The sequence below is a fragment of the Megalops cyprinoides genome, chromosome 11 (assembly GCF_013368585.1).
Source record: "Megalops cyprinoides isolate fMegCyp1 chromosome 11, fMegCyp1.pri, whole genome shotgun sequence".
Classification (NCBI taxonomy): domain Eukaryota; kingdom Metazoa; phylum Chordata; class Actinopteri; order Elopiformes; family Megalopidae; genus Megalops; species Megalops cyprinoides.
The window spans coordinates 27581294-27608393 of NC_050593.1; the positions used below are offsets into that span (position 1 = coordinate 27581294).

At 38.8% G+C, this 27100-nt stretch overlaps 1 protein-coding gene across 1 annotated transcript in view; it reads right to left on the reverse strand.

The window, feature by feature from the left end:
• LOC118785573 (glypican-6-like) overlaps positions 1–17871 on the reverse strand; it is a 217291-nt gene extending 199420 nt beyond the window's left edge. The window contains exon 1 of the mRNA XM_036540350.1: positions 17441–17871. Coding sequence (XP_036396243.1) covers positions 17441–17591 — 151 coding nt within the window. The 5' untranslated portion in view covers positions 17592–17871. The remainder of the gene's footprint in view (positions 1–17440) is intronic.
• Positions 17872–27100: the final 9229 nt, after the last annotated feature.

Consider the following 27100-nt stretch of genomic DNA (forward strand, 5'->3'; position numbering starts at 1 on the left):
AATATTCCATCCCTTCTATTCTTTTACATCTGACATCTACCAGCACTAAGGACTGCAACAATTTATTTCAGTGAAAACCTGTATTACAGATGAAAGACAGTAATTTTTATTATTATTCAATTAGACCCTCTGAAAATGCCTGGCCCAGGTGATATGATATAGAACATTGTAACTGTCACTAATAGCAGTCATACATATTTGGCCATGCTCATCTGGTATAATCATGTAAGTGGGTGTGAGTGTGTGATCTCCTTTTCTGTAAACCATATGTACACTTTGAGGGTGGAATGACTGAAAGGTTTTTCTTTTTTTCTGCTTTTCTTGAAACTATTGCCCAATTTTGCTAAAACCTGGCTTACTTTTCCTCACAACAGGTTCAAACCCATGCCAAGTATGGTCACCAAACAGTTTGTTCACACATTTCAATAACTTCCTTCAGTAATCAGTCATTCATCACACATTATATACTTATTAGGCCCAGCCTCCAGATTTGCACATCTGGCACACTTAGTAGAAATGGCCTTGACTCCAGATCTGTGCCTGTGTTGTACTTACCAGGTATGATCTCTAGATCTCCATACACCAGCTGTCATGAATTTCTGTCCCTGGCTCAGCCCTTTACAATTCTTTTGTATGATCAGGGTTGACATTAAGCATAACCTATTGACCTTTTTTCTCCAAAAGTTAATATCTTTTAATATAGTAGTATCTAGTAGTAGTATCTTTTAATATAGAATAGTAGTCACTCATCATCAGGCATGATGCAATACCTTGGATATGTACAAACTGCTTGTAATGCCTCTTAGTCTCTGGCCACGGAAAATATGTTAAACTCTATTGTCATTGTTAGATGTACAGGATTGTGTACATTTTATCATCATCCACTTCTTTAACATGCTTCTTAAACATTTCCTTAACATCTACTTTTTGACCATAGCTGAAAGTCATGCACCACTGGTCTTGAAAATCTCTATGTTGCCCGCAATGACAAGCTTAAACTGCTAGCTAACAATGCTGTGCATCTGTGTGGGGCCATCTGACCCAGAACGAAACTCAACAGATGAGCTCGATATTATATGCAAATGAAGAGCCAGAAGGAGGCGAATAGTCCGCATTCATCATCTCGCTTTGTTTTGCTCTTAGTCTTATCCTTACAACGACCCACAGCTGTGTCTGAAATGACAGTCAGCCCTCAATTAACCTTTGTAATGGAGGATACCAATGACATGTACAATCAGCGACACCCTCAAGCATGGCAAGAGCAGTTCTGCATTACAATCACTATTTGATCAGGGAAGCATCCTCTGACAGACGCCCAAAGACAATTTCCATCTCTACTCCAACTGGCCAACTCTTTGAAAAGTTTTTTTTTTTTTGGTTTTTTTGTTTTCCCCCGCGCATCACAGCACAAACACAACAGCAGGAAACAAGCTTTACTTGTTAAAATCTGCTTACCAGTTCTACTGTGGGTATTTATGTTGTTTGTACTGTATGAGTTATGACATATATTTGCTCCATAGGGCAGGATTATGGCACAGTGGTTAAAAGGAACTGAGTTTACAGGTTTTACATTTGGTTCCCAGATGGCCACTGCAGTTGGACCCTTGGGCAAGGTACTAAACCTGCATTGCCTCAGAGAAAAAAAAAAAGATATACAGTATATACATACATATGCGCATTTCAATCATCTGTGTAAATGTCTTGAATTATATAGACTGCCTACTATAATCTGAGTGTCTTTAGGTTTCAATATAATCATGATTCATATTTGACAAAGACTGCTCATTTTGTTTAAGTTTTACATTAATTTGCATTTTAATATGAGCAGAAGTCAATGAAAAACCCCAAGGAGTCATAATCTACTGAGATTACAAATCTTTTATGTTTATTAGACATTCAGTTACACAACCAGACATTTGCTGAAGCAGATCAGTTGGTACAGTACAAGTGCTTAGGCTAGGCTTTGAACCTGCAACCTCTGTGTTACAAGTACAGGTCCACAGCCACTCTACCTCACAGTGTGTAGAGGAGGTCATATATCCTAACAAACGCCTGTCAGCCACACAACAGGGATTAAAATGTTGCTCTTCACATAAATAAATGCATTTAGTGGAAATAAGGTCTTCTTTCTCCTCATTCATTGATTAGATATTTTGGTCAGAACATAAACAGTACACAATGTGCATATATTCTCATTTCATAGATTGACACAATGAATAGTAAATAGTTTTGTTGTGGTTTGAACTGGATGGGAGTTGGGCGATGGAGGCCTCTGTGGGCAGCGGGGGTTTTGGGGCCAGGGATGGGTACAGTGGTGTTGAAAAGACAGCTTTATTCTTTCTTCAGTTTGCTTGATTTTTTGTAAGTACTGCTGCATTTTGTAGCAATTATGTGCTGACTATAATACACATCTGTTTACTCATTAAAATGATGCTCTGAACTATTGTGACTGCATGTTTAAATTGTCCTTTTGAGCTCCTTTTTTTAACTGTTTCCCCATTTAAACTTTAGGAATGAATTATTGCACAACTGTGAATACCCAGAATGAAGGTTTTTGTAAATGAGCCTTAATTGAACCTACAATATATTAGTAATTATCATTTTCATAAAGTTCATAGTCATGCCAATGTCCATATGGCACAGCCTCTCTCAGAAATTGCTGAATACTTTACGCCACACAATAATCAAATATGAAGCTAATCAAATTCTTGTTTTCTCGACAGTTCAGCTTCAATTACTGTGCTTTTAGCTTTTCTGATCAGGGTTAGCAAGCCCATAATTTCATTACGGAGCAACATTAGCTTCTCTCAGCATACAGTACTTTATAATTAATCTGGAAAACCACAGAAATAAGGCTGGGAACCACACAAATATTCAGCCTTGAATTTTTTTAAGAAGCCATTTCAGCCAAGCCATTATAGTTTCTGGTTTCCCACAAGGAAACGTGTAAGAGCGATTTCTGAAACTGAAGACGAGAAGAGGAGGAAATAAAGAGAGAGACCGGAGGGAAAACTATCTAATAACAGAGGAGTGTTTTTCCATGATTTGCAGATACACAGCAGAGCACAGGGAGACATTTGGATGTTCTTGGAACAGAGAAGCTCATGGAATATTAAATGAAAAAAAAAAAAGATTAATAAATTGCATTCCTGTGCACTTCATTCCTCAGACTGCATACACCTGTCTCCAACACGTCACGTTATATATAGAAGCAAATTTAAATTCTGAAGAGCAGCTTTGACAGATGAGCTGAAGCAAGACATTGTCACTCCAGGTATGCAAGAAGAAAATGTCAGAAAGAAAATAAAATAAAACAAAAAAACAAGATATTCAAACAAGTTTGAATGACACCATTGTGCTACTGAATTCAGTCAGAAGTGGGTTTTATTTTTACCATTGAATTATTTATTTGTTCATATCCAAGGCAACCTCTATATCTTATACTTACACAATGAGTATAATGACAGAAGCAATCAAGATTCAGTACCTTCCTCTAGAGTGCAACAGCAGAGTCCTAAACTGGGACTCAAACCTGTAACATTCTGGTTAGGATCTAGATCCATAATCACAATGTCTGACCTTACGTGTACCCTTTAAAGCCAAGTTCAGACGGATCACAGACCCTTTCTGAGTTCTGGCCACTCAATGCACAACAGCCACCAGCTGCTTACTCTCACCCATTGGTTTCAACCTATTCACTCTGCCTGATTCCAGTACTCCTTTTTTTTTTTTAGTCTCTGATGCCTCTGTTCAGACTTCTCTAGCTTGCACCAATTTAATCCGCTAAATAATAATCATTCAAATCCTTCATGTTAATTTTCCTCCTTCTATTTTTTTATTTCTTTTCTCAGGGTGGTAATCCTCATATCTACCATCCATGACTGATACTCCCTGGCAGCTGACTGAAAGATGAAGGTATACTGTAGTGTTCCTCTCAGCCAATCCATACACAATGTTTCAGCAGACTGTTGTTAGCAGACGCTATGAAGGCTTCAAGCAAATCTCAGGCTTTTTGCATTTCACACATGGCTGTGCACAGAAGTTTGTGCTATTTACTATGGCAACACTTAGATCTGTTTTAATCCATCACGGTTGGCAGAGTCAACAGAAAGTTGAGACAGATTAAAAGAAACCGTGTTGTTTAAAGCCACACAAGAAGTCCTCAGGGGGGAAAAACATTTGAAATGGTTATTTTCTCCAACATTTTGTCCATCTAATGGCTGCAGATAAACAAGGATGTCCTCTCTTCCAATTTACTTGAAAAAAAAAAGAAAAAAACTGCACTGACCCACTTCCAGAAGATTTTTCTGCTCTAAGACAAAAAAGCTGTCAATCAACATAGCTACTACATGCCAATCAAACCACAAATATTTCAAGTTATTAAGCTATTTTCAAAACAACAATTGTCAAATCTACTGTGTGTTGTTTAAGCTTAAGCCATACAGGATAGAGGAAAGAAAGAGAACATTACTCAGTTACCGTGACTGACTGCTAAATAGCTTGGTTACTGGCACTATTTGATTGGGCTGATACATTTTACATCAAAGGTGATGCTGCATCAAGTCTTCTTTAAATCTCTGTTCTAAGAGAGTTCAATGGAAGCTGAGGAAGAGAAAATGGAAACTTTAATCGGTACCTTTCAGAACCAAACAGTCAGTATTACCGAAACTGTGATGTTCCCCCCCTTTCGTTTCATGTGCTTTTTTCTGTGCTACTTTTTTTTTTCCTAATCGACTGTGTAATAAAGCTTGAAATTAGCCTTTTTATGTATTTTCTTCAGAATTTTCATTTGTTGTAGTTGTCATTGTATTTTTTTTGCATCCGCATGCAATATGTAAAACTAGAAAAAATGACAAAAGATCATAAATTAGAAAATATACAATATAAATATGTGAAGTAATCTAGTTTAATATTATTAACTAATACTTATTTTTAAAGGCACTGCATTTAAAAGTGTATATTTCCTTAACCATTTACAAAAAAAAAAAAAAAAAAAACAACTGCATACATGGTTTCAGAATAGTACTCTTCTATCTTAACTTCAGCTCACTCTCTCAGATGGTACCAGAAGAAAACACAGCTAATTCATAACTCCACCTGCCAAATATTCCTTACTTCTGGCTGCATAGCAGTGGGAGCATTAAGTGTGTTGATCTCTACTGTAGATTGGAGGGTGGAACAACCACAGTACTCATCCGTTTGGAATGTGTTGCACATATTTCACTGAAAAAAAGCTCTACGGGTCTCCCGCAAACAGCCTGTTCTTCTGCTGAGGCTGAGATGTATTCTTTTGTGAACTGGCAAGGCAAGAACACACTTTTCACTGGCTTGTGGGGGATGGAGGAATTAACATAAAATGAATCCTCCATGTCAAAGAGAAAGACTTCGATTTTTTCTCAGTTTTGAGATGGAGTGCACTACCACATATCAAGAGAAGAAGAAGAACAAAAAAAACCTTGCTGTTATCTTGACCAGATATGATCTTACTCAGCAGCGTTGCTCTTTTATATTTTTACCTTTTCTTCCACATGATTTCTGAGCTTGAATCTGCATTTGTGCTTTCACAGACACCCACACGTGTAGGCAGCGAGGAGGCCTGGATCAATGACTGATTGTGATGCAGAGGTGAGCTCACACTAAAGGCTGCCCCCCCGTATAAATAAGTGATGAGCAATGATGCAACCAGGGGTCAGCCAATTTAACATTTCAGAACTCGCTTTCACCCCTCCAACCTGCCTCCCCCCATTTCATCGTGATGGGCGTGCGGTCTCTCCTGTGTGATTACTATTCTGTCCATGCAACTGAATCGGTGCGGTTACAATGAAAGTTAATTAGGGTCACCTTGTTAGTTGCATTCCGGGGGGGGGGGGGGGCATGTAAATAGAAACATGGTTTGAAACCCTCCCCCGGCTGTTTTTTGTTTTTGTTTTTTTTTTCTCTTTTCTCAAATGCAGCATCTAGGCTGCATGCAAAGTATTGAGATGCTGCAGCATTAAGCAGCCAGTACAAGCCTGCTGGAAAACACAGCCTGCTGTCAGTGTCCTGAAACAGTGCAGCAGCCACATTTGCCCACCCAAAGTCCCATATACATGTATAGGCCATATTTGTGATGAGGTGGAAATAATGCATGTAATACTAGTGTAAGAGAAGTCACCGCTGTGTTCTCACAACCACACTATAATTAAGGGACAATGACATAAGAAATACATGCATGATGAAGGTGAGGAGATCTAGCCTGTCCAAACAGGAATCTTTACTGTACAAACAGCCATCTTTGTCATAGAATGGAATTCACTGCCAAAATGTCAAGATAATGTCTGAGTGGAGAGGTCGTCTTTCTCTGGAGCAAGAGGTTACACACACTCTTTCTCCCTTACACACACACACGCAATCAGACACACGCACACAGATGCCTAACAATCAGAGGGGGGATGAAAAAACAAACAAATACCACGGCGCCTTCTTGTCAAATGTGTTCCTTGACGACGGATATTGGCCCGAGAGTTTTCCTTTCCCCCCAGTCAGTCGCAGCATGTTAATGTGCTATGAAAGAGCGCTCTGTTAAATCTTGCTTGCATGCGGTCTGCAGTTATCAGCACAGAGAGAGGGAACGCCTGTTGAGAAAGCCCATCAGGTCCCAATTTGGTATTCATGGACCTGCTTAATGGGGAGGAGACGGAGGAGGTGTACGAGGAATCTGCAGAAAACTGCGCCCCAGCCCTGGCTTTTTCCTGATGATGCCTCCCGCGTGTGCCTCTTCAGGAGACATCCATCTTAAACCAACAAAGAAAATCCTTCCCTCCCCTCCAAGCACCATTCACTGCCCAGGCTTATAATCACTGCTAATCCCATCTGTCCAATTAAAGTCCAAACCAACATGTCTCACTGCATGCCCCCCCCCCCCCCCCTTCACTTCATTCTCACTGAATTCAGGAACTTCTCACGGAAAATGTTTACACTATAACTCTACAGCCTAGTCTGGTCAGTGAGTATTGTCCTTCTGATGACGGCCACATGAGTCTGACATTACTGAGGTCAAAGGTGAAACAGCAGGGTGGAATAGTGTTAAGGAGCAGGGCTCCAAATGGTCGAACCCTTTCCCTCACATCAGTCAGGATCTGTTCACAGGGGTTAGTAACATATGGTGAAACTCCACAGCCTCAACAACCAACCAGGATGTGCAGACCAGCTCAGGAGACTTCCAGTGCATCTTTAATCTGAGTTTGCCTCAACACATCATAGGCAAGATATGTGGCCCAATTTCATGACAACCACTTACTGCTGATTGTCATAGCAACAGACTGTATTCCCTACCAACAGCCTTGTTTTCCCCAGGCCATCACTGGAAGTCCCAAAAACATCAACTTTAACAGAAGCAATCCAGTTCTGGGTGCTGACCTTCCTGTTAACATATAGGTTAAATAAGTTCAAAACAAAAAAAAAAAAATCAGGTTTGGAGGAAAACAGATGTCATGTCATTTCTACTACTGCTATGCGGCTATCTGCAACGATGTTTCACTTCCAGACCCTACACCCCCCTCTAAGGCTGCGCGTCTCCCAACTGGCAGTCTTACTAGCGGATAACTCTCTTGGCAGTGCAGGGATGAAACCTGCGTAGGTTAATGGCCTCACTGACAGTTGCTTTAACTACAACGGTCTGACAGCAGAAGAGCTGCGGGAGCCAGGACTACTTTAGCGAGTTGAGAGGCAGACGGTCCGCTTCTGTTTTCAGTCTCACTGGCCCCCGTCACCCCTCCCCAACCCCTCCTGTCTTCACTGTAGGTGCTGATATCCTCGTGCAGGGCCCCTTAACTGAGCGCAGGGGGAGAAAGTGCACACCAGGCCACGGAGTCTCGCTCTGTCAAGCAGGCCAATATCCAGCCCTTAGGCCTGTCTCAGAGCAGCGCTCCTGTCAATAACGCTGACACCAGCACTGACATTTAACCTGGCCTGGCTGACTCATGAGCACACACACGCGCTTACTTGGCAATTCAGTCCCTCTCTGATGCCAATGCAGCACTCCCAAGCCCTCTCACTCTGATCCGTTCACCTCCAACTTCATTCCACTTCCAAAAAGGAGCTCTTAATACGTGGCAAGATTTAAAACCAAGGAAAATAGGGAATATATTCTACTATATATGTGAAATATATACTATCTAAGTCATATGAGCACACAACTTTGATTCATCATGACAAAATTTTGTTTCATTCATTTAAAGGAAAAAGCTTCTTTCAAAATATGCACACAAGCATACAGGATAAGCAACAGACCTATATGAAAAGACAGGAAATCTTATGTGAACATGCTGTAAGTGTCCAATGCTGGTGGGGTTGTCAGAATGTGTAGAAGAAACCTTTGCTCTTAGTTAAAGGTGTTTCATTGGTAAAAGTGGTCTCTGATGACAGTAGTTCATTTTTTCCTTTACTTTGATATTTCTACAGGACTGAGCATACAGTGATTTCACAGAGGTCTATGACAACCAACTTAAAACAAATGCCAGTGCCAAATGTAAGGCTAATTAACTCTTTTAAAAATAATAAAAAAAAAAAAACTATGATAATGAACTAATGAACCGTTTTTTGTTGCAAGACAACCTTTTTTCACTAATTGGTTCTCTTGTGAAAGCAAGCACTCAACAGGAAACAAGAAAGGATAACACCAGCACAACTGAACGAAAGGTTTTTAAGATGCAATTTCCTTAAGAGACTCTCAACTTCACTTCTGATTCTACTGCAATGCCTTCCCATCAACAAAGTCACGGTGTCTCCACTGTGGTTACACGAGTGTCAGTCACGCTAATAGTAGCACCAAGCCCAACAGCAAGAAAATAAATAAATATCATTTAAAAGCAGCAACTTAAAAATAATGACATCGACAGAAACCTTGGACATTCCTTACTTAAAATCTGCCGCACAAAGTTAAAGACAAGTGAAGTGAACAGCGGTTCAGCTGAGCCTCAAATGCCCAAGCAGCGCTAATAAACTGCAAAAACCACAGGTGCAGGCAGAATAACACGCAGCCCCCAAGGCAGAAAATGAACCGCAAAAATAGAGATGTTCTCATCCCCCGCACGCCACTGCCAGAGCAGACGAAGAGGCAATACCAACGCTCCTACAAGAGGGCAAACCAGCCAGTACTGTCCTTCTCCACAGCTCCACTCATGTCAGCCTTCTCCTTTTCATGTGAGGAACAAAACAATATAGTCCCTGGGCAATCAGTTCCTGAACAATCCAACTCAATTGGTTGCTGCCACAGCTGTTGCAGTGGTTGTCATATGTAAATCGGAACACACTGGCGTTAATTAACACTTTTCTGCTTTATTAGTTTTGAAAATCATATAACCTGAATGGCAGAAAAGTGCACAATGTGGCATTGAAATGTACCTGAGTAAATGTACCTGAAATGTATAACTGAGTGCCTTTTCTGCTGGTTTCCCCTGGAGGCAGCAGCCAAATTTCTGAAACATTTAAGAAAAGGTTATTTGGAGGTCCAATTATGCACTGTGGTCAACTCACATGGATTTGAACAGGATTCATTCATCCATGAACACACAGTATTACATAAGGGCTCAAATCAATAAATAAAATAATACAAGCAACATGCAGACTTCAACACAATCTAGTAAATCCTTTGGAGAACATTTTCAAAAAATAAAAAAAAATTCTTTGAAGAAAAGAATAATCAATTTCAAAGAGCCAGTTTTCAATACTGACAGAGACTTCTGTGAAGTGAAACAGAAGTCTGTTCATTACCAAATATGATTCAGCAAATGCATCTTGCATGGTACACAATGACATACAGTATTCTATTTCTTTGGACCCAGAGCTCCAGAGCTGTTTATAAGTTAAATTTGCTCATAAAACATATTAAAAACCATTATGAATAAATTTAAAAATAATTCATTGTGATGTAGAGTGTATACTGATTATTATAAAAATCTTTCTAAGTCACACAAAAATATCTCATAACTCAAAAAAAATAGTACATATTTATGAATAGACTCTTTGGATCCCCTGAGGCAGTCTTTAAATGGTTCACATCTACTGTGCAGCTGCTCTCTGCAAATGATCAATAGTTAGCAGTTAAAGAACATTAATGTCTGTCAGCAGCTAAAATATACTTATTTGATAAAGTAAATATTTGAAAATTAAGTCTTTTAAATGTCAGACGTGCCAGGCACACACCACGTAAATGGCTCTGCAAAGACTTGGAGATCTTTTGAAGATTTATAAATGCTTGGCACATCCAATCAAATACTTACCGTTGCATTTATATTCTCATAGAACCATCCTAAATGCCTTTTAAGATCTGACTTTTCCTGGACACGCACTGCGAGACTGTGTGGACAGCACAGAGCAGTGAACACTGCAAAGATTAACAGAGCCAATAAATGCCTGCTCCGTGGAAGCCATCTATTCTCCAGTAAATGTACTGAGGAGTGCAGGTCCGGTCTCACAGCTGCAATTCCACGGGCCTCCGCTCTGATATGACTAAGGCAAAAAGCATGCTGCAAAGCAGAAGAGGGGACAGCAGCACATCATTAGCAGGCTATTTTGGTCCCCTGAGTTCACAGACCCCCCCACTGCGATTAGACATTAAATATCCCTGCCACAACCACTGGACAGTGATGAAGAGCTCCTCGATATAATCCCATCTGTATTTTTATGGGCTCATTTACTCTACTGCCTTTCCTACTTTCGGCAAAAGAAAAATACGTTTTTTTTTTTTTTTTGCTCCATCAATGCATTCATGAAGCTGCAGCACTTATTCCAAGCCAACAATCATTAGGCGGTGTAATGGAGAACACGGATCAATGCTCATTTCAGAAATACGCCCAGTAGCCTCAGACTTGTGCTGTCACTCTAAACAATTACAACTAGCTCAGCTTGTTACAACAAAATGCCAAAACGTGGAAGTATATACTTAGGCAGTTTAGATAAAGTATATGTTTGAGATTTATGAGCAATGTGTCAACTCTGCATGCTATGATCCTGATGATACCCTTCAGGAACAGGACAGAAAACACTGACAACCGAACTGGCAGAAGACCAAGGTGTCATTGTCCATCCATCACCTGCACAAAGGTCACTCTAACCGTATACAAACTTTACTATAAACATTTAACACTTTGTTTAATGTAGTTACACCATGATTGATTTGAAAACCCATTGACATTTTCCTTGCCATAGACATCTTCCCAGGCACTTCAACTTCTAGAACCTATCAGTACTTCCGGTACAGAATCTATTGAAAAAAGCTTGTACTTAAGAAATAGTTGGTTTGCTAGTTGCTGTTTACGTAGTTAACTATCTAGCCAAGTACTTGAGTAGTTGACAAACTAGCTAATTCATTAGGTGGCTAATTTGGTATTCTAGTATGTCTAGCCTTTTGTGGCCTGTAGACATACAATCTATGGAATTTAATAATAGTGAAGCTTTGTGCTTTTCGTTCCAGTTTATTTTACTAAAGCCACTGTAATCTATTAATAAAGTGAAACAATAACTGGCTGAGTGTGTGCTTTGGTGTAATTTGACAAAAGTTTGTTTTTTCATCCTAAATTTCAAACAATTGTCAGTGCTGTTTCATTTGTTTGATTTCAACTCACATATTTTATTATACATCTGTGTGGTGGTAAGCAGTTGAGGTTTTGCAATTTCAATTAATTCAAGTTAATTCCTAAAATTGTAGATTTTCTAAAGTAAGTCTGGGGAAAGGGAACAAGATCATTGATGATGATATCCTAGCTCGCTTGCCCTCTAGCAGTCATATGGAGCACAACACCCTGGATGAGATGAGAATTTTCAGACAATTTCAATACGAAACCTCGACAAACAAGTCCAGTCCACAACTAAATATCCCACTTACCACTTTATTTTCTCGTCAGCTGTTCATGGCATCCCTCCTCCACCCCATCTCCCCCTTTTCTTTTCCCTGTTTATGATGTCCACACGCATATTCAATAATCTTGAGACACAGCCAGGTGCACTCCCTTCATCAGACTCCAAGCCACATAAAGATACCCCTTATAGCCACCTCACATGCAACCTTCACGATTTGATTGTACTGAAATTCATATGTACTGAATTATTGTTGCTGTTAGGCTTTCATCCAGTCCCACTTACATTTTGTGTATTATCCAACATTCACTGAGGCAATTCAGGTTAAGAAAAACTTGCTTTAGGGAGCAATGGCAGTAACTTGCCTAGGAATCAAACATTCAACCTTCTGCGTACGAGCCTGGTCCAGTTAAGACAATGTCACATTATTGCCCAAGGACAGATGTGTGCTGTACAGCACATGTCAACTCTGCATGCTAAGAGCCATATTATTTGAGATTTAATCCATATGGTGAAATATGGGATTATGTATCACATGAGTTATGACATATAGCGACAGCACAGTCCTCTGGCATGTGGCATGTTGATTGACTGTGAAATACTGTGTGGGCCACGACATGCCCAGCATGCAATGAGTCATGACACAAAGCATAAAACTATTAATCATGTTCTTAGCATGGACACGCAGCGACTGAATATCTCTGCATGCAAAATATTTCACAGCCCATCTCAACTTTAAATAGCTGTATACCGAAGCCGTCTTTTGAAGTGCATTGTATAGCCTAACCACATCTGACACTTAAAGGCACCTTTGCCAGCAGTCTTGTTGAGATAAAGTTCCTGGGCAATCACAGTGAATTAAAGTCCCTTTTGCCCCAGAGAACACACTGAAAGTGAATTGGATTGTGAGGCTTTTTTTGAGGCCTGTAACTTTGTTACCCATGTGTTCAGTAAAGAGGACATGAGCAATCAATTTGCATGAGCACCATATCTATCAACAATATCATTTCAGGAGGTCATTGCATTAAAGATAGCATTAAACAGAACCATCAACCCATGGCACAACACAACACAAATGCAAAGTTGAGAAACTTAATTAAGATTAGAAAGGAAAAACCAAATTGCTCCAGAGCATTTAAAATGTACCTAAATATATACGAAGGCTTAATTAGGAAGTGAAAATAAAGACTTCTTAACGCAAAAATTCACAAGATGATACACAGTACAGAACATAACCTAGCATATTTATTTAATGAGGTTAATGAAGTAATTGTTACATTTTCACTCCCTGAAGTTGTATTTTGTCAAATAAAAGGAGATGGATCTGTAGGCAAATCTGTGTGAATATGGATGAGAAAATTTGGCTGGCTTTCACTCTTAGACAATTTCCAGTCGCACAAATTGCAGAGTTCCCAGTGTCCACAGGGAGTAAATGTAATTCAGAAACTAAGACGGAGACTGGGTTGATGCACTGAAAATATGCAGAGTATATTTTAAGCCCTCCCACTTTGTTCCAATGCCACCAGGAAGGCACACCAGCATATAAGTCCCTGCAAACAATTCAAACTGTTTTCATGAGGTGGGACATGGTGGTTTTGTAAAGACCAACCTTTTCACCAATGTATGCCTTTGGATTTGCAAAAAACCTAATGTGGATGTACCACTATACAGCAAAGTTTGCAGTTCCATCCACAGGCCTTTCCTTTCTCCTTAGCAACATATATAGATAACTTTTTCCAAGCATACTAAGCACCACACAGACCACAGATATACAGGGTTTTTTTTTTACATATATTTAAACACCAACTTGATATCCGTGCATCCAATTCACACTGTCAGTGTGTGTTTCAAGGCTTAATATGACAAGTAGAATGTGACAAAAAAAAGGTTATGCAATATCTTCCTGGTGTTCAAATGTCACATAAACATATAAGGAACATTTATTCAAAATCACCGTAAGAGACAGCATCCAGTAGGATTACCAATTTTTGTAAAAATCAGCTCAACTCCTTAATCAGCTTCATAGCCACATGGGTGTGAAATGATGAAAACGACCAATCACAGACATGACAGTCTTGCATACGGCACATAAAGAGATGTCGTTGTTGCCTTTCATGTGGACGAACTGGGCCAGTGTATCCCAGATTTGATCAAAGTGTGCTCATGCAGCAGTGACATTTGAAGTTTTTTTTCATTACTTTGGGTGATTAGAAGCAAAGGGAGAAACACCGTTCTGGGTGATTTAATCAGTTAATCGCAGACTTGGTGAACAGGTGGACTCATTATTAGACGTGCTGCCTTTTTACTCCTGCCAATTTTCCCACTGCACCTGCAGAATGCAACCAGAGAACAGCAATGTGCTATGTTTTAAATTATCTCATATATTTATTCTGTGTTATTTCACATGACAGGAAAGCTGATACCTAAACAGGATATTTTTGTTTAACGTATGGCTCTCCTGAGGAAAATATCAATCTAGCATTAAGAGCACTAACACAAGGTTGTAGCAATCTGATCCACAAATTATAATAACTTTTGAATGATTACAACGATAAAATCGCCTGTCTTCATATCATACTTGTGTTCCAGTATATTCTTGTGTTTAGCAAATGGAGCACATGTACTGAGAATGCACTCAGGCAGTAGAGAATTTTGCAAGTATTCTACCTGAAGAAAATTCCCATACATCATGTAAATCTTATCTACAAAATTATAATTTCGAGAGGTATTGACAGCAAAGTAACTTCATAGACACATAGTATCTTCTAGTCATACATGCCATTGTATTTCTAATTGGAAATAACATTCAGAAAGTAAATGCTAAAGTTGCTTTCCTTCAACTTCAGTCAAAAAGAAATGAAACATTTCTCTAACAGTATGCTAACTTCAAGTCTAAGCATGCTGTGTCACATTCAACTGTCTGATGAAAGAGCAGCACAAAAAGATGGACAGAAAATTAATAGTCCATATTTTGTTCCCGATTAATGATGACCACTATATCCCAAGCCAAAGCGCTCTGTAACTCTGCTGCATGATTTTTTTTTTTTTTTTTTCCGAGGGCTTACATTGAAGATGAATCTTTGAAATGGAACTGTCATCTGTTGCGCTGCCACTGCCAGGAAGCGCTTCTGTTGCCAGCAGTCACATTTATTAAGTCCCTTCAGTGACAGACAGCTACACTGTATTCCGCCATGGAGACAAAAAGTTTCCCCTCATTATCAGAGGCTTATACTCCAGCACTGAGTTTATGAGCATTCAGGCATGTATCTACACTTGTACCTAAGCCTTGTCAAATATAAAGCCATTTCAAGTGCCATTTACTTCACTGTGAAAGATGCAATTAGGAAGGACCTGTACTGGCTATGGTGTGTGACTTCCTGCTTCTTAAAATACAGATGATCAGCTTTCCCAGTTAAAACTCAAATGTGATTAGAACATGTTAGATAGTCCATCCCACATGTATGTATATATGCACCCTTCTGTGGCACATACAGTGAGGCTAAGCCATAATCGTTAGGAGTTAATGAGCTACATTCTACAGCAAACCACACTTTTGCGAGCTGTAGACGTAGAGCCCCCTACTGGCCACTGCAGGCTATATCCCATGCAAAGTTAAACGTCCAATATATTTTACAAAGCAGGTAGAGGGTTCAATGTTAAGGTTAAGAACAAGAAGTAATGACAAGAAGTGGGGATAATTTCTCATTCAGTGTGTCACTTCAGTTATTTTAAAGCACCTGTTTGTTATGATAATTTAAAACGTCAGTGCTAAATAAATGATGATAACAAAAAATGAAATATGTACTGCAAGACATCTCAGAAAGCTTACCAACACAAGTTTGACTTGATTTTAAATAACCTACTTCTTCTTACTTAACCTACTTCTTTTACTTCTTTGTTATTTGTGAATTGTGCATGTCTCTTTATCTACTTTTATAATGCATTCATATAATTCATATGGCAAACTAGATTTAACTGTACATGCATATTTTACAGCTTAAAAAGATGTTTTCTCGGGAATGCTTGTGTAGACAGTTAAAACAATCAGTTCCTATGTTGGGTGTACACTTATTTGTTCCTCTTAACCCTGGATAGAATGGTCTTACACCCTGTGACAGAACTCATTAGTCACACGTGGACAATAAATTCCGTTTGTGGCGAGGCAAAGGCGGTTTATTGCCTATGAATGGAGGTAAAAATTGCTAAAATAGCTGGCATTATTTTCCGGAAATTCTTGACAGACATCATCACTCGCACTGAATTCTGAAATAACCAAGGCGTCAAAACGGAAATACAACCTCTGGAGCTGGAAAATTCCTTGCACTAGATTATTGGTGATTGCTGCTATAAAAGGAGTCATTTTTAGACATTTTATTTGAGAATAACATTTTAAATAATAATTGGTTGTGACAGTCTAGGCTGCAAGTGTAAATGAAACACAGGTCCAGCGTTCAGTGGTTAAATTGAAAAACATTTTAAACACACAAAAGAAAACGTCGTTGGTTTTATAGACTTTATTTATTTATTATTTTATTCATGATAAAGCTTGTGAAAGTTGTGCAAAATTGCTGATTAGCATTAAAGCTATGCCTAACACATCTTGTTGAAACAACTATGTGACGCCCGCTCTCTAAGGTTACAGCAAAGGTGTAACTTGCCGTGATACAGCGTAGTTTTCTGAATTTTCTAACACTTCTCGCAGAAAGCATGCGTTCATATTTGTCAGTCGCCAATAATGTATGCTACGGCTACTATATGTTTTTTCCCCATTCCATTTCTTGTTCTTTGTGAGAGTTTAAAGTCGCGCCCCCTCCCCCTCTCCATTTTGAAGAGTGTAAACGAAATAATCACATGTTGCGTTATTACTGCCATATCATATCAAAAAACTACAGTTCAATTAATGTAGCAGTTAACGATTATTCATTGTTCTTTAAAGATGTGGCCTCTACTGCTTATCATTGGCACTAAGTGATACATAAACTTATCGATATTTGCCACAGGCGTTTCTCAGTTCAAAATGCATTATACATGCCCGGCACAGACAGACCTGTCAACGTTCAGGAACATTATATGCTCACGTTGGACAAAGATGAGGATGAGGTTGAGATTGTATAGGCTAACTATCGGATCAGATTGTTCAGGTTTCTTACTTGATATGACAGTCAAGCTAGACTGGAGAATCCGTTAGACACGTTAGAGCAAGTGTAGGAAGCAAAGTAAATACATGTGGTATATTGGAGTTAGAACGGAAACGATGGATATACAACATTAATTCCCTGAGACAATATTTAGCCTACATGTTGCATTAAGTCTGATTAGTTATGCATGGTACGTACACGTTTTTAAGTGGATGATATATGCAAACAAAGATCCGGCAAATGCTGTAGTCATGTTATGTAAAGCTGAACACTTCATGAACTAAATGGATGCTTTATGCGAACTTCATTTACCCACATCAGTGACCACAGAGACTGTATGTGTTGATCTGATCCTGTATGGCGCACTTATAACATGGGACGCAAAGAAATTCAACAAAACACTGTCAAAGCAGTAAGAGAGTGATTGGCAGGCTGATTAAACAAATTGCACATTCCGCCCTTACCTGATATTTCCTGATGAGGGACATTTACGAGACTGAAGCCTTTAGCAGTATATGCCTGCCTGACCTCACTGCAGCTTCGTGCTTTGAGATCGGCTCCAACTGAAAGAGACAGCACCGAGAAAGTGCAAAACAGAGCTTGTATTCTCAACATCGTACACTTCTGCGATTAATCCCTATTTGTTCCCCGGACGATCCCCGCTACAGAAATCAAGACAGCAATAGCAATCCGCGATGTATTGAGAACAGCGCGCTCCGGTTGTCCACTTTTTCTTCCACAGGAGATTGGAAAATCTTTTATCAATCAGAAAACACACTTTACTTTGCAGCCAACGCAGCACACCCTCCTCGTTTCTATGGGAAATACGCGTTCTCTACCCAAGTTCAGCCACATAAATCCGGCTCGGAAAGCGGCACTCTGTTCAGTCAACTTCTCTCATACACACAGAGATACTGTTTTAGCTACAATCTGTGAGAGGGAGCCAGAAATCCCGGGGAGAGGGATATACAACACTGCATATTACCAAGACACCGAGTCAGAGTGCGCGCCAAAACACGGAGTGGAGTTCGAGGCGTCACTTTGCTGCCGTCCACTTCGGAAGTGGCGTGCCAGTTTGATTTTATGTGCGTTTTAGCACAAAGCTAATTTTGTCACAGTTAGTGCACGATACTAGTATAAAACATATGGGAATGTTTGACTAAGCCGTTTTCCACTAATTTTATTTACACCGTAAATGCATGGTAATTATTTCCATTTCCTCAATACTCGCTTAATACCTGATTAAATAGCTCTGATAGTGATGAGTCCCGTCAAATCAATGGCACGAGCTAAAAATGTCACTTAGAAAAAGTGAATTACACTTATAGGAAAAGTGCAAGGGTGTAGGTTGGCCAACATTTTGTAACAACTCCAAGGTACATCCATGCACGTTTTAAGTTGTCTTTAACTTGTAATCCCAGTATTATTAAAGCTGTGCTCGTTCAAAATATGTATATGGGTAAGGTTAGGTAAACACAAATGGAACGTATCATTTATTATTGGCAAAGCCAATAGGTTACATTACTAACGAAGTGATTTGAAATGCTAAGTTTAGAGGTCTGTTTGTGAAGAATGTATCACTGGCAAACGCCAAAATCCTCAAAACAAAAACGATGGCAAATAGACCAAATATTAATGGGAGGCGGGTGTTTTGTTGTTGTTGGCTTTCTTTTTTTTTACCATGTATTTTCCATATGATGGCTCTATGTTGTTTTTGGGAACTGTCGTTTCATGCTTCAGGACATGTTGTGCTTGTTTATTTTCTGCTTACATACTGCCTAGTAACTTCCAATGCTCTACGAACTGCAATTCGCATATAAACTAAATAAATAAACTGAACTTCAATTAGTCCCAGGGAAAGTTGTGTTCTGGGTTTACTGCCTGTTGTGTAAATGTCTACCTCCAAAGGCAACATAAGAAAGTAATGTTATTATTATATGTTCATCACAGCAACAGATACAATCTAGCTGACTGTGCCATCTGACAATGTGTAAAATTGCAGAGAGCAGTCAGGAACACCCTGCCTTTTTTGCCATTTGTGATTTATTACCAACTAATTCTTACCCATCCCACCCAGTTACCCATTACCTCAGGGAACCTTTGGTTTCTGATGCCCCTAGAGGCACTGCCTCTCAGTCACCACAAAACATTGAACAATAGACACATGTTAAAAATAAGATTCAAGAACATCGGGGATGACTGAGTTTCTTCATATTCAAATTCAATAGGCCATGTTCCATTAAATTAGCATAAAATGGAAATTGGTGTCTGTAATAAATAACTTAGTATTAATACACATGGTGCTTCACATACATTGCATTATAACAAAAAAACACACACTCCAAAATGCAAAACAAGTCAAAAAACATAACAAGGGGACATCAAATGAAGGCACTGAGGGTAAAAAAGAATAAGCATGTGGATTATATAATGTCTTTTAGTATTTGGGATGACCTCATTTGACTTGTGTGGAGGTAGAAATTAGTTGCTGAGTTGTGGCTGGCTGACTCAATCTTTCTTGCTTGATTAGCAGCCCCTGGAGATTTTGTTTTGTTTCACCAATTTTTCCAACCACGATCAGCACCGCAGTTGTCGGCTATTACAAGTTTAATTTATTGATTAATCTGGCTAAAATGTATAGATGGTATTGTTTCTGAGTCATCCATGAGGGTCATCAAGATCTTCTGTACAATAGATCTAATTGGCTAAAAGAGACACTGGCCTATCCATCATGGCTACTTCCTGGTAATCTTTCCTATTCAGCACACAGAGCCACATACCTCAAGACAAGCAATCTTAATTACATCCAAACAGTTATCAATGACTTTTTATATAATATTTAAAGATTTAAAAGTAGGCAGAATTGACGTTTCTCTCCTTTAAAAAACAAATCTCAGCAATAAAGCTAGAGAGGTGAGAGGGCATTACAAGGCACTGGTAAAGGAAAATGCACAGGGAAACAGCAGGTGACAGTTATCTGACCACAACATCAGACACAATCACAATGTATAGCTGGGGCTCAATGAAAAAAAAACGTGTGCACAAAAGAGACTAACATGTGAAATAATTACATGTGATGGCACAATGGCATACTGGTGCCCTTACGGCTTTCAAAATAACTCAGTACTTCAAGTCACTTCAGAACCTTTTACATTTAGTAGACATTTTTATCCAGAGCAGCTAACGAAAGGCAAGCACAAAGTGTATCTAATAAAGTGGAACAAAAAGTTGGACAAACAGTACTACTAACCATATTTTAATGTGCCAGCGCTAAATATAGTGCTGAGATCACATGACTTCATACATGACTTAACCTTTTTTTAACATTATACAATATTACTCATTGCACATAAATATATTCCCATATGTGCACATCTATACGCAGTATTAGAAAGACAGCATAAAACTGTGATAAATGTGACTCTTACTGTGCAAACTAAAACCACAGTGGGCAACCAAGCATGAGACTGCATTCTTTATTAGCATAACTCCACCTTAATTAGCATGTACAAATTTGGTCTTGAATAGCCTTAACACTGTATGGGGCTGTTAACTGTACAAAGTACGGGGGTGTGGAGACAAGTGTGGACTTGCCACTAAACCTTGTCTCTAGGGAACAAGGAGTTGTTTAACACAGGCAAATTTCCAAACAATGTTTGATCCTACATATTGCAATTAAAGCGATCATTAAATCCAGCAAAAAAGGCAGTCTGTTCCGGATCTAATAGCGAATGATTTCCAACCCCTGCTTTCAGACTTTAAGAATAAGACCATATTTATGGGACATCATCAAGGTATTTCCTCACAGAGTCAGCTCAGTCCAAGATGCATATGTGCTAGTTTACAGACCAATGTTCATAAATACATTATTTTTATCATTGATATTATTCTTGATTCTCAGAGATGTTTCCTATTAAATAAAATATTAAGGAAATAATAATAAATATGTCTAACAGCCCTGAAATTGTCATACTTCCCTAAAATTCTTTCAAATGCATTACACGTGAGAAATAGTTATTTATTAAACGTTGATAAAGTATACAGGCACTTTAAGGAAGGGTAAAACGCACAAAGGTAATGTTATAATATCATAGCATGTGTACAGTTCAGAGAGCATATCTGTAGTGCTGGGCATTTAAAAGCAGGAAGTCAGGTTAATCCTCTAACATGTGAAATTATCAAGGGTGATCTTTTAATATGCATAATGTAACATGCTTCCATGGCATTAATATTACCTTGGCCTTGCCACAGATTGCATAAGGCTCATTATTTATTTAATTCACTCTGATATATCCCCTCCAGCTAAAAAAAATAATTTTCAAGGCTTAATATCATTTTATATCAGGGAACTGACTCAACGACATGGTTAAGTAGACATTCAGAATTTGTGTCTCTCTTTTAGCAGACTATGTAATGGGTTATGAAGACACACGTTCATTAATTAACTACTGACAAAATGTTTTCATAATGTAAAGGAGCTAAAGACATCATGAATAACACATTTTTATGATCTTTCCAGACACCTTGACCTGGGCTTACTGTGTCACTGAGTCCATTTACAGTACTATTCATCAATTAATAGGACTATAAGCTGGACGTTGTGAGTTCATTTTACATCTTGCACTGTTTGAATCCACTCCTGCGCAATGATTTTATGGAAACTTAAACTGAGCAGCAGTCAATAACTACCTGAGGTCTACCAAGCCTCACAGCTAGTTCAAAGCTGTGTTTTTTCCCTCGTTTTTCACTCCTAACTTTAGAATACAAATGTGCTTAAGGCTCATATAACTGTGTACATCATCTGAAGGAGAAGCGGGGTGCAGCAAATGCAATTCTATGATACATAAGCATGCCAGCTACAACCATTTTTCCTTATGACAAGTCCCAGAGCAAGTCATCAGAGCAGCACATAGGCACCTGAAAAAGTCACAGGGAGGGACAAGCGGTGCAATGAGGTAACCTTAGCCAATGAAACCCACTTAACTCCTTATCGCTATCTGCAAATGACACAGTTCACACTCGACCTCAGCTATTCCATTTTCCGGGAGCTATTAATTGGCACATTTCTTATGAAGGAATAAAAATTACTTTCTACACTCTGGTACAATTAGATAGGAGTATGCCACTCTTAGGTTGATGCACAACCCACCAACAAGATGAGACGCTCCCAAGACATGTGTTGTGGTTGGGATGCATCATGGGAAACGTAGTGTAGTGCTCACTGTATCTGTCAGATAAAGTGATGTCGCTGGGAAGAGTCTGGAATTGGTAACATTTCAGCCTCCCTAGGAGACCTTGTGGTTTTCATAAATGCCATAATGTCACTCTGTTGTGTAGTAGTTTGGTGGATTTAGTTCCTTGCTTTGATAGGTACATGCTCCAGGTCAAAAACCCTGCTTGCAACAGTGGTTTAACACAAATACACCTAACTGATCCAGTTCCAGATAGGAACTGAATTTTATCAGCACTTTACAATTTAAGTTGCAACATAAAAATGTAATAAAATGTAAGAGTGGTGGTCACTCCAGCCAGGTGTGTCTGCACAAAGAATATGACTCCAATGAATACAATAAATAAGACATTCTGAGTTTTTAAATGTTGCTAACCCTGATACAACAGACAGACACTCACTGGTATACATTTTATAGAGCACAATTAAAGTGTGTGTATCTGCTTAAGTTATAGGCAGTAACATATTCAAATGTATAATAATTTACAATAAAGATCTGGAGCCCCTGTGCAGAAAAGAAAAGAAATTATAAAGTAAGCAATAATTTACCATATAGACTTTGGTTCTTTCCCAATTATACCCCAAGACATTGCCACAGTTATTATTCAGTGGAGTAACATTTAAAGTACTAAAATTTATAGGGAACAAAATCTATTTAACTCATGGCAGCAAAGCAGCAAAGTCCCAGCAGAAAGGACCTTAATTCACAGTGGTCACTGGTATTCCTGTGTTCTATTTGCTCAGCTAATATGACCTTGGGGAGTTTGGGGTTAATATTTTTCACACATTTTAAAGCTTGTTTTAGAGGATCCTTTCTTAGTCACTATAGCATCTGTATAATTCATGTCGTTATCATGAATATGCAAATGTGGAGCAGTCATTTAATGTACCCCTGCATTTTACATTTTCAGCCTTGATTAAATATTAAGGGCCTGAAAAATTCTAGGATAAGACAAAGCAGAGGTCCTGGAAGTGTTGCTCTGTAGTGAATTGAACAAAGTGCTGAAGTGAAACATTGTCACGGAAGGGACAATATTGTCAGGGGTAATGGTGCCTCATGCCAATGCAGAGTGAGCCATAAAGCTGCAAGCCGGCACACCGTTTTCAGTGTCTCTTTGAAGCCTTGTGTCTGGCACTGGTTATACATCAGCAATTTGAATTAAAAACTCACCCCATTGTGAAGGAAAATGCTTTCAAGGGGTGAAACCTTGCCAAAATTCACCTGGAGGGCTGCTCTAAAAAAAAATATCCCTCCTCTGGAACATTAAGGGTGAGTGTTGTTCCTAAACATGTCTGAAGTCAGTGTGTGACTGTGTGTGGGTGTCTGTTGTTCCATAAACAACTCAGTAATCAAGGTCTCCTACCAACATTATAGGAGTCAAACATGACTGACTAGAAGGGGGGTCTAAAGTCAAGTATGCATTCAGTTCTGATCTACTAGAGAGGGGAATTAATGTGAAAATTTGGTATAGTAAAACCTCAGCAATGAAAGGGAGAGGTCTCGGCTCCGCTGACTTTTAAGGTAAGCAGCAAGATACACTGTATATTTGTTTTCTGAGTCAGCGGTGCTTTCAGAAAACATTGCACTAGAGAACTGGTTTTGCTGACGAATTGTTCAAGTGCTGCTTGATGGTAGCAAATTGTACTGAAATTTTCTAAAGTTACCTTTAACTTGATTTACCTGACCCTTTGAATATATGATTTCCAGTCAATTACTATATGAGAACCAGCAAACTGAGGGGTTGCCTTAGCAACACTCCACGGATATTCCATTCCTCAAGCTGAAAAGTGGTAAAGTAATTAAACTATCAGGAATCAGTGACAAGGGTTTAGAAACAGCAGCAGCAATCCACGTAGATCTTAAAAAAAAAAAAAAAAAAAAAAAAAAATCAAATTCAACATAAACAAAGACAGAAATACACCATGGGAAACCACCATTAACTTCTAATCTGAGATGCAAAATCTTTAAAATATCACCAATATCACATATATTCACATCTCTGATACCATCATATCAATTATTAAATAATCAAAACTTCTAAACAATATATAAAACACAGGTCTAAGCAGTTTTCTAGGATTTAAAATGGCTGTCTTTATTATATATTTTTTTTAAAAAACGCATGTGGTACTGTCATTGTGGTTAAACTATCCAGGGTTGCTTTATGTGTCACCGCACATAACGTTACTTGCAAGCTTCATGTATAACAACATCAGTTGTGTATGTGAGACTTAGCAAACAGACTCTTAACAAAGATCAAACCTCCTTGTCGGAGGACGGCCATATTGCGAGCTAATATTGTTGATTTTGCATGAATTCCCACGGCAGCAGCATGCCTCTGATAGCGCCATACTGAACAGATAATGGCTCGATGTGAGGTCTCAATCTGCGGCCAGCTCCTCCTTGCAGGAAGCGTCGCAGGATTCCACTGATGGCACGGCGCTTTCTGCAGCGCAGCTGCTGGTGGCCTGAAGTGAGCACTTTGATAAAATCGGCCCCGCATAAATGATCACACATCTCGAACCTTAATCCAATTATCCCGGCGACTCGTGCCCGGAGAGGAAACAGATTCCCGAGGAGGGAATCAAACACTAACTTTCATTTAGCAGACGGTGCTCCTCTAAGTGTCGTACGCATTATCTCAGTTCTATTATTGTGGCGAGGCTTGTTTAGGTTGTGACAGGCTGGATTATAACCAATGATGTGGGGCCTAATAAAGACACATAAGCTAACCATCAGGTTAGACAGGTATACCAGTTCTGTGGCTGGTGAATTAGTATTAGTCACATAGAAAATAATTACAAAAATAAATATTCAGACAATTTATTAGCAATAACTCAGACATGCTTACTATAGAAATAAAACTAAATTTGCTGAATATTGCAAAAATGACTAAGGCAGCTCTACCAACCTCCCCCAGGAAAAGATTTTTGTAAAGCTTATCTTTGGATCATCATGTATCATCAAAATATAATGCCTTTACTGAGCAGCAAGAAGCAGTTTTAATTAAAACAAACATTCTGGGTGCAGAACAGAACTAGGTACTAGAAATGAGCTACACAGACTGTTGTGCAATTTAACCAAAACATAATTTGGGGATACATCATTAGTATTAGGTTATGCCATTAGTTGCTAAGATTTTACCACTTAAGATTTTGCTAGTTTCTGTGCTCTCTAAATCAAGGCAAAAGTAATCAAACACTGAACTTTAAGATAATGGAGTCTTGTGCCACCCACTGGGATTCTGACTGACAGATCACATTTACAGGTTATCAGAGGACAAATAAATAGGCATGGCTGATAAAAGCTATGACAAATTCATTATATTTGTTTCTAAGGTCAACGTGAGACTGATTTTCTTGTGTGTATAATGAGTTTAGTGCACATACTATTTCAGGGGTGTTCCAACCTATCAGTGCATTAGGGTGAATTAAGGTAACCCTTTTCAACATGGAACACATTAGAACCTTGCTTCTGCGGCTGCTGGAAGGGAAAATTAAACACAAAAGTTGAAGAAAAAAAAAAACACTAAAGCTAATCTTTTTTTTCTTTAAATCAATATTGCCAAAGGAAGCTATGCCTATTAGGCAATTACATCTTGGAGGCAATTTGTCCTGTCTGCTGAAATGTCACTCTGCACCTCAAAGAGAATGAGAGTATGATTGTGGTCATGGTGGCTCCATTCATTCAGAGGAGCGCCTGAGGGGAACCGGGGAGAACAGAATACATTTACTCGCTGATCCCTTATTTTAAGCCATTGCTCATTGTGTCAGAGGCAAAAAAGTATCTTTGGGGTATAACTGAAGTCTAATGTTCATGAAGATTAAATTGATCTGCTAAAGAATGATTAAGGGTATATAAAATGGCTGGCTACAGGGACTGGGAGAATCTCAAGTGATACCGGCAGTTTCACCAATTCAACGTATGCTATCTGGGTAGTGGTTCAATGTGTTCAAAATTGAAGGCAATCAATCTTCTGTCAAAAATAAACAAAGCCTGATACTATAACAGATAACAGGAGACTGTTATTCTGTGACAGAACTATCATTAAATGCAATGTGCTGTACAATATGTGATATACATTATACTACAGTATACACTCAATGAGATTGCAATTCATGTTTGCAACATTATGTTATGTACTTCCTCAGCAAATAAGCATCTGAGCATCAAAAGCATCTGAGGTGAAGCCCATTGTGGGGGCATTTTTGACCTATGTGGAATTTGAACACATGATCTTCCCATCTGATATTCTGTATTGAAACGTTAATTCGTCTGTGCATTTCAATTTGTTAAAACAGATTTGTGCAAAACAAAATGAAAAACACACGCATAAAATGTCACATTGCCATTTCTACCTTTGAATACCTGAAGGATATTATAGTGACAGTTCTGATGCTGACGGAACTGAAAGTATTATTTCAAAGATGAGTCTTTAAGTCTTCAGAGAAAACAGATCTATTGGGATGTATCCTACAAAATGTTTTCTGAAAGAGATTTGATTGATGTTTAATTGCTATGTCACCATGACATGGATCATAATTACATACATGTCAATTAATCTAAGGCACCACATTTCAAAAATGATTATTGCTTTCAGTGTTGACCTTAAGTTCAGCTTGACCAATTGACTAATAATGCAGCATTGATTTAAAGAGGAGGCTGTTATGAGCTACGAAAAAGATAAACATCTCCATATGGCTCCGTGACCTATCCATGTTATTATTATTTCATTGAGGAAAGCCTGGATATCATCCATATGTTTTCCTTTGTGTATATTCAAAGGTTAATTTTGCTGATGTTGGAAGCTTATCACACCATTGAATTTAGCAACTGATGAATGAATCTCTTCATGCTGCAGCTGCTTTAAATGCCTTTGAGCATTTGAAGATA